This window comes from Gymnodraco acuticeps, unplaced genomic scaffold (genome assembly GCF_902827175.1).
Source record: "Gymnodraco acuticeps unplaced genomic scaffold, fGymAcu1.1, whole genome shotgun sequence".
In the NCBI taxonomy this organism is placed as follows: Eukaryota; Metazoa; Chordata; class Actinopteri; order Perciformes; family Bathydraconidae; genus Gymnodraco; species Gymnodraco acuticeps.
The window spans coordinates 2,309,574-2,322,375 of record NW_022991091.1 but is presented as its reverse complement, the minus strand read 5'-3'; the positions used below and the strand labels follow the sequence as shown (position 1 = coordinate 2,322,375).

The window sequence follows — 12,802 nt, the reverse complement described above, 5'->3', positions numbered from 1 at the left end:
AACATCTGGGTTGGGGCGGAAGGTTTCTGTCAATCCTTAAAAGAAAAATGTAAATTGTGAATTTTACAGCCATGTTGAGATTTATACATTATACTCACTCCCCCTTTTTACACATGAAATCATGTGTAACAAAACCCTGTAATGGGAGGGGAACAAAAACTGTCAGGTAATTGGTTAGGGACATAACGAACATTATTTTCAATTTGACATCATTATCATTATTTCCACAGTGAACACTTCAGTGAAAAGAAGTGTTCCTCTCCGTCCTTCAGGCCTAAAAGAAACAGAATCTTCAGATTTTAGTTTTACATTTGCAAACCGCCAACTCATGTGAGAGGAAAATATCACATGTGCGGTTTCCCCTTTTTGTGGAATTTTTAGGAAACCTCTCGTTTCCCTTGGAGCTCCAAAATAATATGTTAGTCCAAAAACATGCTTGGTTAGTTATTGTTTTAGAATCATGCAGTTACACTGATCACATGCCGGCATTCATTCACACTCACACTGTCTGGTTGTCATGTCAAGTTTGGTCAGGTTCACCCCAGAGTCAGTCATCCACAGTGCCTTGTCAAGTTACACTGTCGGTCAGGGTCAAAGGTCAGTTGGTCTCCGTCTTTTTTGGCCATGTGTCGTGCTCTGCAGAGACTTTGACATTTCAGCATAGGCCAGTATCCTTTGTACAAAAATATGTCACGATTTCAACTATGATTTTCAAGATGATTCTCACTTGTCATTGGGACTTCTGCCTCCCACTTTTCCTGAAACTTGGTACAAAACTCACTTCCTTTGAGTACCACTACTACTGCAATCCATTTACACCTAATTAGTATTAAAATGTCTAATGATCTATTTCAGAAACTTGTGTACATAACTATTATCTTGAGTCAAAACATTACTAGGATCTGTGTCGCTCTGCATTTCATAGCTCATTATAATTCTGGTCTACTTAAAAAACAATGTTAAAGTCTTTTAGCAGTGTGTGGAACCTTGGGTGTCCGAACATGCAACAATTACTCCCTCCTTTATCAAGGATTTAAAACCGAAGTCCTATGGTAATAACTATGCCACAATGGTGAAATCAACACTTTAGATTGGAATTTAATATGTGGCTTGGCACCAGCTCCCTTTTTAACATTATTAATACAAATAAAGATTTGTCTTATAGAGTGGTTCCTAAAACTATCCTTTTAATGGTGATCAATATTGTAACCAATGAGATCACTACTTTATTCACACGTGAATAAAAATGTCTTAAAGAATGATTTGTTAACATGATGAAAATATTGAAGAATATGGTTCTACTCTGTCAGTGTGTTTTAGGATGATTATCATTTTACTTTAATAGTTTCCTCTTTACTGCTATTTTTAATTTACCAAATGATTAATAAATCTTTCTGTCTTTACGTATTTATGAAGTTAATTCAAGTTATTTAAATGTGCGTTTCGTGAATAAGTGTGTTTATGTGTAACTCCCTCATTCCCGTTCTCCTTTCCTCCTCCCCTGGTTTTCTCAAGCCGTGACCCCGGCCTCCTCACTTCTAATCGACCATGCCAACTCCTCTGATTCTGTCTTCTCTTCAGTCCATCAGCTGTTGAATCCATCCGCTGTAACTTTTGTAGGCCGCCATTGGCCCAGTTACATCTGCAGCCCCATCATGCCACTGTTGTTGCACTCCTCCTTTACAGTCTCTCTGCTGTTTTTATGGAGGGCGGATTCTGCTCTCATGTCTATTGTGCCAAATCTCGCGGCGCAGTTTGGAACTTCATGTCCTGTTTGAGGGACCGATGAGAGTTTGCCTCTTTGTCAGCATGCTGGTTTGGTTCTGGATGCCACAGGTGGAGATAGTTCTGGCTGCAGTCTTGATGTAGTCTTGTTGTTGTTGTTGGTTCAGCTCTGGTTCTCTGTCTGTACGATGGAGAAGGAGGAGTCTCCTGTTGGGTTAGGTCTTTTTGTCTGCTTGGAGGGTCGGGATCAAAGCCTTTCTAACTCAGAGGGGGAGTCCAGGTCTCGGTACACATTACCTATAAGAAGTCTAGCCCACTGATGTTAAATAAATCCAACCCTTTCCACTCTGTCTCTTTCTAATCATACTATCTGTCTTAGTTGTTAAATGCCATCCAAACAACATAATTAATGTCTACTAATGATATTACAAAAACTCACTCTAAAAATTGTTTCATCCATTGTTGCATATTTACCCAACACAACTCTGAAATACTTACATGTTTCCAGCATCACATATTCCACACACTACGAAAGAACATCTCCATATTTTCTCCAATATTTTAAATCTGCAGAGCACACCAATCGGATCACAGTAATGACATTTGAATCAAGTGTAGGCCTATGTCTTCAAACAGTTCGAGTGTAAAATGTGTTTTGCACAATGTATTTACACTCTACAGATTCCTGAGTTTACTCATCTCCTGGTGCTGTCGTTGTAAAAAATGTTCAATCCCTTATTGTTTTGTACCAGTTTTCCAAAATCAGTTATAATTAATATACTGGGAACGTGCTTCCCGTCTTCAATACCGGCCAGCAATGTAATGATTCAACTCTAAGCTCGCAGAAGTTTCAAGGGTGTGATACCCCCTTTCAGCCACTAGATGGCAGCAGCAGAAGTTTCAAGGGTGTGATACCCCCTTTCAGCCACTATATGGCAGCAGCAGAAGTTTCAAGGGTGTGATATCCCCTTTCAGCCACTAGATGGCAGCAGCAGAAGTTTCCAGACAAAGGGAAACGCTCTCCCTCGATTTAATATATAACAGACCTCTGGCTTTAAGCTTTTAGCATTGGTCTGTTATTTAAACCCCAGTTTTTAAACGGCGACCCGATCTAATATATCGAGTTTCCAGGTTCTTGTCGTGCAGGAATCAAACCTCGCAACCCACAAAACTGCACCGTCTCCACGCCACTCAGGAATAAACTACCTGCAGATCCGCGCCAAACTGCTCTATTTTACGTCACGCAGGACTTTCGTCTACCTGTCGATCAACGTTTACGTTTCGTATATAACTTTACTAACATAGTAAAATATGCATTGTATATTCCATTTAAACTATAAAAACACTGTGAAACGCCTACAGACAATCCTAAAGTTTTAGCGTATCCAATTACAGACAGGCGATTTTCATCGTCTGCTTACCTTTTGCAGAGTTGCAGAGTCCTGCTGATTGTCTGAGATGTTTGAAAGCGTCTGAATTCTTCCTCAGCTTCGTTATATCTAGACGTCGGGGTCACCATTTTGTTGGAGATTAAAAGGGATAACTGGTCCGCTTTTCAAATCTCCGCGCGTTCCTATGAAGCTGGTTATAATACAGGAAGGAATCCATATCTACAAAGTAACCGTTAACAATAATCTACTTTAATGGCAATATGACAATGCAATACAATCATTACAATACAACATGATATATTACAGTTATATTGTAATGCTTAAGGAGTAATGCCGGCTTACTCCTGCCCTGGTTCGCGTGCTGCGGACATCCTTTCGCTCGAGGCAGCATGTGAAGAGAGACCGAACGCCAGGGATCCACCGGATATATACCAGAGTAAGAAGGAGGGGTTTGGTGTTAGGTCAGCTGGTCATCTTTTCAGGTCATCTGATTGGGAGACGCAACGCTGGCCAGCAGGAAACCAAACAGGCTCACTTTACAACAAAAGGTCTCAAGGCCTGCATACCTACACCTCCCCCACAGAGCAATAAAACCCTGTTTACTCCAACCAGCCCAGAATGTTTATAGCCATTTGTAGTCCTTACATTTATGAAAGGATAAAACAGAGAAATCAATATAAAACGCAAACACAGGTATTGTTTGAACAGTATTCACTTAACTGCTACTATTGATAACCACCAGAGAAACCCAAGGGACCTCTCTTAATATCACAACCACTGTAGCTCGTTCTAAGTTGAATGCAAATCAGGACATGCTCTCACCTTCCCCCATCTTCCTTTGTCCTCAAACACACATGTCAACAGGCCCCATATCCAGCTCACAGTTTTACCCAAATTATTCCCATTTTAAGCTTATCCATAGTTTACTAACATGAATAAATACAAATATAACTCTACAACACACAGAAAGATGTTACAATAAACATGTTAAATGGATATATCCGCCTTCTTTCATTTATCTTTCCATTCCCACAACAATATACATAAAGAAATTGCATATTTTGGACATAGTTCGAATGGTGATTAATCATGATTAATTCATTTTGGTAACACTTTATATTAAGGTACACAAATTAACCATCAACTAGTTGCTAATTAACATGCATATTAGCAGTATATTGGCTCTTTATTAGTCATTATAAAACACTTATTAATGCCTTATTCTACATGACCATATTCTACAGGTAATAAGCCATTAGTTGAGAGTTTTTCCTCAATAACCCTCTAATTAGTGCTTATTCATTACAAGTAAGGAAGTTGTTGTACATGAGTTTGGGTCTTAATATGCTCTGTTCAATATGGGCCTAATAAGGCAGTAGTGGCACAAGAATAGTAATTCTCCCTTAATAACACTTAACAAATATGATCTATTCTCATGTAACAAGACATGAAACTACAAGTGTTAATTGTGTCTAAATAACTCAAAATTAGGTATTTATATCTAAGAACATGTTCCCTATTCTAAAGTGAAGTCTTGTTCATAACCAATAAGCTAGTAGTTTGACTCTAATTGACCAGAACAGGTTCCCTATTCTAAAGTTGCCTCCTCTTCACACTTTGTAAATACATTATAGCACACAACTACTGAAATTAATCTCAACAGCACATGAACAAAGTAGGCTCACGTTGAAATATCTGTTTTATTCAAATGTAACCACTTAAAAGAGGTTCAGACACATCACAAACATTTAAAGTGTCTTTAATCGTTCAATCGCTTTTCACTGACAGTGTAAATGTGCTATCTGCAACATATGCTACCTTTCACAGGCTTCACACTTTATATTTTTTTCTAATGTCATGCAAAAGCATTCCAAGTGGTCCATATCTGTGATGTTTTCCACGCCAGTAAGTCCACTCAATGACATCCAAATGATCTTTTAACGAACTTTGTGTCCGATTTCCTCTAAGTCTCCAGATAGTTGTCTTGCAAATACCCCAAAATCTCTCTACGTTCTGTGTATGTGCACCTGTAACAGGGTCAACAAAAGATTCTTGATGGTTGACAGTCAGGTGATTATAACCTTCGTCCTGAAGCCGGCTGTAAGACCTCCATCCATCTGAAATGACTGAGCTTCCGGTCTTAATGTGCTTCTTTATGAGAGGCATAAGATGTCTGGCTGAGCGGCGACGCACGATCTTGAGAATGGGTCTTCTCCTGTCATTTCTGATTCCAAGCATTCTGAACACCCAGGAACTCCTGTTGCTCGCCCGTCCTCTGTTGTACTGAAAATGACAAGAGTATTATGGAGCAGTGCATATTTACAAATATTCAACTGTCCTGAGGTGCAGGAATAACGTGACATTTCCCTTTATGGCATAATTGAACTGCATATCTTATTCCAAAACGCAACAGTCATTTCTCATAGATAAGGATACTGACACAATTTTACAAAAGGCCACTACAGTATTTAGTTTTGACACACAAAAATGATCCTTCTCTTTGTTCCATGGGAGAAAAAATGGTATATTAATGCAACCTATGGCCACATAGAGCTGTGGAGAATAATGCACAACCACCTGAGCCACAAACAGTGGGATGGGTAAAAGAGGTTTACATACACTTGGAATGACTACATTAAAATGGCTCTGTCTGCAGTTTCTTTAAATGAAGAATGTTTTAAAATATTTTCCTTAGAGCCTTACCATTGTATATTTCTACATGGAATACTGTATGCATTTGTTTTCAATTATTAATCACACAGCAGTGAACTGTTCGAGCATGTTGAGAACAGTTGTTAAAATGCTTTACAATTTACAATACACTCTACTACTTTATGTATAATTAGCAATAATAGTCTATGATAGACAGTGTTGTACAGCAGAAATGGTGAAAATAAATGTTAACTTTCTGTGTATTAAAAGTATGTATAGTGTCTCTACATTAAGTAGCTCTGTTAAGGACAGGCTTATGCAAGATCATAGGAAATAAACTTGTTTTAATTATGTATTGTTTGGATATCAAGGTAACAATCTTAAAGTGTTTGCATAGTTTACACACCTTTCTTTTATGGCCACATTTGCTTTCATCGATCATAACAACTTCACTTCGTCTTCCAATGGTCTGCTGGCCTCTTCTTCTCACTCTTCTCATGGCAGATTTACAAACTCTCCGCAGCTTGTCTGCGAGCTTAGTCAGAGTTGCAGAGCTACGAGTAATTCCTTCCTGCAGCATGTCCACTTGTCGCAATCGAAGGCCTTGGGCAAATCTGTAAACAATCCAGTTAGTTAGGAGGGGAGGTTAAAACCAATTTTGAAGTGGTCATGGGTGTACAGTACATTTCCATATATACACATTTCATGAATGATTTAGAACCACTCACCTGTAGATGAAATGCATCCATGTTTGCAGTCGCACATGGGAATTCTCAAACATGGAGCCACTTCGGATGGATCTTGAATATGTTTTCCCTTTGTGACATGAATCCCGGCACATCCTGATGATTAAACAAATTGGTTGAATAGAATTCTGATAAATTAAGTCTAGATTTGTAAGGTGTTGATACATCTAAGACATGGATTGAATATGGCGCAAGTCCTTTGTGTTATTCAACATTTCTAGGTATACTTGACAAGAAGAATTTAATTTACAATAATTAACTGAATAAAGAAGATATGAGTGCATTTAGTAGTGTTACCACCTTAAAAAGTAGCCCACATGCACATATAAATTATCAGCAGTGTGATTTGAATTATGACTTTCTAGGTGAGATTTAGCTGATAATTCCTCCTAATAAAAACAATTAGGTTTAATAATATGAATTATATAATCATTTTCCATCAGATATGCATGAATCACATAGGTCACATAATGTAGATTCAAAATGGTAAATGTTTCTGAAAGGTGACAAGTCTGCATCCAACATTCAGATGAACTTACAGCTACAGAGCTAACAATATGATATGCCCAAAATTAATAAATGAAGCACAGGCTGTAGCACAAGTGTTCTAGCATTACTTACCATAATGCCTCCTTTTTAGCATAAGGCCGTTTCAACTTCATGACATGAGCACAAGAGGGGCATTTCATTGATTTTCGAAGAAGGCCTTTTTTCATTAACCAGTGGTTGAACTTAAGGTTTTCCTTGGGGCTCTGTCTAAAATGGATTCGCCTCAAAAACGTGTAATGTGACACCATACTTGTAAAATTATCTGAAATAATATTACATTCTCAGCTATTAATATTGCGCCATACCTCCACAATCCACAGCGAGGGAGAAGAAATGAAATAGGCGGGACTTACCCTTTGGGAGAATAATGATTGACAAAGTGATCCACCAATCCATGTTCTCATCTGTCTATCCGCCGGTTACTTCCGCTAACAGCGAAGCTCCGGAGGCGAAGTCCCGCCCATTTACTTCGGACCTATGGGACCTTATTAACAGTTCACGAGCATGTCCCCCCCCCCTCCCCCACCCGTTGACAGTGCATGAGCGTGCTCTCTGTCCCCGCTCCCCCCACCCCTGGTTTTTCAACTACATTCATTCGTTTGGCCAAGACGTTTAAATGTATGGATTTTGTTGCAGCGGTTTGACTCTGATATTGTGTAAACATGTGTTTTAGGATAAGTTGTGGCGTAGTTTAAGTTTGACAGTGCAGTAACGTAGAGGGGAACGGGAGTCACCTGACAGGTTGCAAACGGCAAATTCATCCAATCATTCACTATCATATTAATTCCCTTTCCAATCAGCAAAAATAAACTGCCTGCTAGCTTTTGGCCTTTTCCACTTGCCTTGGAGCTTGAAGAGGGACATTGGAAATGTTGTGCATCGACAATGGTAAGTTACGTGCTTGCTTTCTTATTTTTGTATTCATTGTATTGTATTTGTTGAAAATGCTCTCTTTCATGTGCACACCTCTTTGAATTGTGTGCTTAATAAAGTCATTATTACCAACTCACGTTGTTGGCCGCGTTAGCTCAATATCGTCATGTAACCTACCCACTACTTGGCTGTATAATTCGTATAATGTTCATTATTGTTAGTCCATAAATTAATAGGGACCCATTGCTTTTCAAAAGTAAATTATAGCTATCTTGCAAGCCGATTAAACATTGTAGTTAATCACCACAGCCAACATTAGCCCCGCTTGCTAGCTAGCCAACAACTGGCGCGAAGGCTCGTGGTTATCTTTTACTTGGTTTAACCCCCGGGTCAGTCGCTTTCATTTGGCCAGCTCGCTGCCTTTTAGACTCATGTTTGTGCACTGTAACTGTTATCCAATGTACATATTCAGCCTTTTACACAATATTTAATAGCTTTATTCTTATTTTTTTTACAGCCTAAGGCAAAGAAGAAGAATCAGGTCCCAAAAGAGGAGTCAAGGATGGAGTTGATCAAAGAGGATCTAGATGGTAAATTGTATATCCCTTAACTAAGAAGTACAACTTAAATGATTTCCTTGTCAAACTTGATTTTAACATTCATGTCCCCTATTCATTTTTGTGAGTTTATTGTTCTTATGCTATAGGTCCTGAAGATACAGAAAGCTTGGCCCCAAGTTGCAGTACCAGCCTTGGATCAGGTGATTTTTTTTTCTTGCATTGATTCTTTGTGTTGGTAGTTTATAAACATTAAACTATATGGCTCGTTCATCCTGAGATGGAAATTGTTGCCAGATTTAGCCCATGCACCTCCTTAAGTTATGGTAAAAAATAAACAGCTCGTCAAAATTCTGAGACTGTATAGGTTAGAGACAATTCACTTCAGTAGCCTTCCAAGGACAAATGTAAGCTTAAAAGAGAACCCAACATGAAAATAAATGTTGCTGTTATATTGTGCTTTATAGAATAAAAGCACACATCGCCTCCATGTTCATGTTTGGCCACTCAATGATACATTTACATATTCACAACATAGTGATCACTAATACATAAAAAGTGTAGTTTTTCCTTACCACTGTGCATGCTCATGTGGGTAAAAGTTGGGTCTCTGTAAACTGTACAGTAAGAGTACAGTCTTGACCTGCTCTATAGGAAAAGTTGCGATTTGGAGCTGCAAAGAAATACTTGTAATTTAATTAATATCTGATCATTAATATGACGCACAGTGGTGATGATAAGCAGTACACTGTAACTGACATGGCTGATGTTGACTAGGGAAACCACATATTATCTGTTGTCTCTTGTGGGTGAGGGGAAGTGGATAATTGTATACATTTTTTACTTTATCGGCTGCTACTTTATGGTTTTAAAATCCTTGAGGTTCATCAAGTTAAGGCACAAACCATAATCGCAATCATCTGTGTTCGATCTGGCCCATGACCTTTGTTTCTCGCCATCCCTCTCTCTGTCTCTCCAATACGTTTCCTGTTACTCAATACTGTATCATAATCTTTATTGTAATCTTCTCTCAAACTGTCCTTTTGTTTTTTAAGGATCAATCTCAAGATTGGAATTCCTAGAGGCCAAGATCGAATGGCAAGATAAAATGATAAAAGATCTTGAAGGAGAGCGCAATTTCTTACGCGAATAAGTCTTGGGGTTGAAGAAGAAATCAAGTGAGTGATTCGAGAAAAAACTGCACATTTGTATTAAATTGTTATAGAAGGTGTGATGTTATGTATCTCCTCATAACAAGCTGATCAGTGTGTCATCTGTCATCCGTTGAATTTAAGCTCAATCAAAAGTCCCTACTTTGGAAGAGGATGTCAGCATGTCCGAAGATGACACTTCCCAAAGTCCTGCAGACCTCAGTGATTCCTCAGACAGTGATGTTGTCATCCCAAAAAAGAAGCAACGTAACACACGGAATCCTGCATCTCCAGATGTGGCTGTGCCTGGGCGAGCTCATATGAGAGGTGAACAACTAAATATCATGAAAAGTAATAATGATAAAGATCAGATAAGCAGATGTTGCCATCCCTAGAGTATGCTTTATAGTTATTTTTAAAGAGAAATGTCAGTTGTTTCGGCCATTATTAGCGCCATCTGCTGGACAGAATTATTAGTCTGTGTACTCATCCCTTGTGTATTTGTTTGTTTGTTTTTTTCCAGTCAAAGGGCCAGCGGAGGTTGTCCATAGGTATAAAAAGGTCCTGAAAACCTTCGGACATGTTCGCACAATGTCTGAAGCCTTCAGGAGAAATAATGTGGATCGGGGAACCATAAAGATGACTGCTCCAATTGCAGAGCTCAAGATTGTGGACCCAGACACATTCGAGACCCTCAAGTTTGATCCTGCAATAGACACCCTGCTTTCATTTGCCAAGAAGTGTGCAACAAATGTTACAGTCGATAAAAAGGCCAAAATAGAGGACATGAAAGCCAAAGGCAAGCTTCTTCCCTTGCTGATGAAGTATTAAAGGGCTGGTTTTATCGGTTTAGATAAGGTGTACTGGAAGAGTTGTATATTTAAAAGTGAGTTTAGTAGTACCCTCAAGAGCAAGTTCAGCTTTTATATTTACCTATCTATTTGTATTAAAAAGTACAGGTGTGTTGTGAGCCTTGGAGACACTTTAATTAAATGTTTGTGATGTGTCTGAACCTCTCTTCAGTGGTTACATTTGAATAAAACAGATATTTCAACGTGAGCCTACTTTGTTCATGTGCTGTTGAGGTTAATTTCAGTAGTTGTGTGCTATAATGTATTTACAAAGTGTGAAGAGGAGGCAACTTTAGAATAGGGAACCTGTTCTGGTCAATTAGAGTCAAACTACTAGCTTATTGGTTATGAACAAGACTTCACTTTAGAATAGGGAACATGTTCTTAGATATAAATACCTAATTTTGAGTTATTTAGACACAATTAACACTTGTAGTTTCATGTCTTGTTACATGAGAATAGATCATATTTGTTAAGTGTTATTAAGGGAGAATTACTATTCTTGTGCTACTACTGCCTTATTAGGCCCATATTGAGCAGAGCATATTAAGACCCAAACTCATGTACAACAACTTCCTTACTTGCAATGAATAAGCACTAATTAGAGGGTAATTGAGGAAAAACTCTCAACTAATGGCTTATTACCTGTAGAATATGGTCATGTAGAATAAGGCATTAATAAGTGTTTTATAATTACTAATAAAGAGCCAATATACTGCTAGTATGCATGTTAATTAACAACTAGTTGATGGTTAATTTGTGTACCTTAATATAAAGTGTTACCTTAATTTTTAAGCTGTGATTAATCTGATTAAAAATGGTAATCGTTTGACAGCCCTAATATACAGTTGCAAGAAAAAGTATGTGAACCCTTTGGATTCTCCACACATAGCGTTGTGTGTTCCTTCCAAACAACTCAACTTTGGTTTCATCTGTCCACAGAATATTTTTGCCAGTAGTGCTGTGGAACATCCAGGTGCTCTTTTGCAAACTTCAAACGTGCAGCAATGTTTTTTTCTGGACAGCAGTGGCTTCCTCCGTGGTGTCCTCCCATGAACTCCATTCTTGTTCAGTGTTTTACGTATCGTAGATTCGTCAACAGAGATGTTGGCATGTGCCAGAGATTTCTTTAAGTCTCTAGCTGACACTCTAGGATTCTTCTTCACCTCATTGAGCATTCTGCGCTGTGCTCTTGCAGTCATCTTTACAGGACGGCCACTCCTAGGGAGAGTAGCAACAGTGCTGAACTTTCTCCATTTATAGACAATTTGTCTTACTGACTGATGAACATCAAGGCTTTCAGAGATACTTTTGTAACCCTTTCCAGCTTTATGCAAGTCAACAATTCTTAATTGTAGGTCTTCTGAGAGCTCTTTTGTGCGAGGCATGGTTCACATCTGGCAATGCTTCTTAAGAATAGCAAATTCAAAACTGGTGTGTATTTTTTATAGAGCAGGTTAGCTTTAACCAACACCTCCAATCTCGTCTCATTGATTGGACTCCAGGTTGGCTGACTCCTGACTCCAATTAGCTTTTGAAGAAGTCTTTAGCCTAGGGGTTCACATACTTTTTCCACCCTGCACTGTGAATGTTTACATGGTGTGCTCAATAAAAACATGACAACATATAATTGTTTGTGTGGTATTAGTTTAAGCAGACTGTGTTTGTCTATTGTTGTGACTTAGATGAAGATCAGAACCCATTTTATGACCAACTTATGCAGAAATCCAGGTAATTCTAAAGGGTTCACATACTTTTTCTTGCAACTGTATTATGTAGCTCTATTCTTCCATCATAGAGGATTTGCACATTGCCTAATTTTGGACCCGATCACTGGGAACTATTTCATCTGCACCGACAGTAACTATACTATCAGAGCCACACTTTTTCTGTTTGATGTCCTCGTCTTACTGTCACATTTCTCCATAAATTCTATCTTTGCAGATAATCATCTTACACCTAAGTACATGCTTATGGTTGATTTGTATTCATTTCTGGTATATCATTGTTTCTTGGGTTTGATTCAAATGTTTTGGTTAACTAATATAAAAGACAAAACAATTATATGTTGTACTGAAATATGTTCATGATTTGAACAGATGCACTTTTAATTAATTCAAATCGATTATAAACAGGGGTGCACATAACTTTTTTGCCCTGGTTCTCAAAGGACCACCTGGAGATGTTGCTTGGTGCTCATCCTTAAATTGAAATAAATAAACCGGTCTTTATTTGTCAGACACACGGCACAGAACACACAGAGGTGAACACAGAACACACATGCAGAGGTGAACACAGAACACACAT

The 12,802-nt window shown here is 38.4% G+C and overlaps 1 protein-coding gene and 1 long non-coding RNA gene across 2 annotated transcripts; one reads left to right on the top strand and one right to left on the bottom strand.

Moving 5' to 3' along the window:
• Positions 1-4,936: 4,936 nt before the first annotated feature.
• On the bottom strand, positions 4,937-6,718 carry LOC117560126. Its single transcript, XM_034236922.1, has 3 exons — positions 6,497-6,718; positions 6,175-6,382; positions 4,937-5,399 (listed from the first exon to the last, which is right to left on the bottom strand). The coding sequence occupies exons 1-3, from the start codon at positions 6,679-6,681 to the stop codon at positions 4,947-4,949; spliced, it is 846 nt and encodes a 281-aa protein (XP_034092813.1). The 5' UTR covers positions 6,682-6,718; the 3' UTR covers positions 4,937-4,946.
• Positions 6,719-8,469: 1,751 nt separating this feature from the next.
• Positions 8,470-10,510, top strand: LOC117560128. Its single transcript, XR_004571115.1, has 5 exons — positions 8,470-8,526; positions 8,643-8,696; positions 9,549-9,671; positions 9,789-9,971; positions 10,168-10,510. It is a non-coding gene; the product is annotated as an uncharacterized LOC117560128 (long non-coding RNA).
• Positions 10,511-12,802: the final 2,292 nt, after the last annotated feature.

Coding starts and splice junctions, on each gene's coding strand:
- LOC117560126 (XM_034236922.1), bottom strand. CDS start 6,681: ATGTATCAACACCTTACAAATCTAGACTTAATTTATCAGAATTCTATT. Junction 6,383..6,496: donor TGGATGCATTTCATCTACAG/GTGAGTGGTTCT, acceptor GATTGTTTACAG/ATTTGCCCAAGGCCTTCGAT. Junction 5,400..6,174: donor AATGTGGCCATAAAAGAAAG/GTGTGTAAACTA, acceptor TGTCATTTTCAG/TACAACAGAGGACGGGCGAG.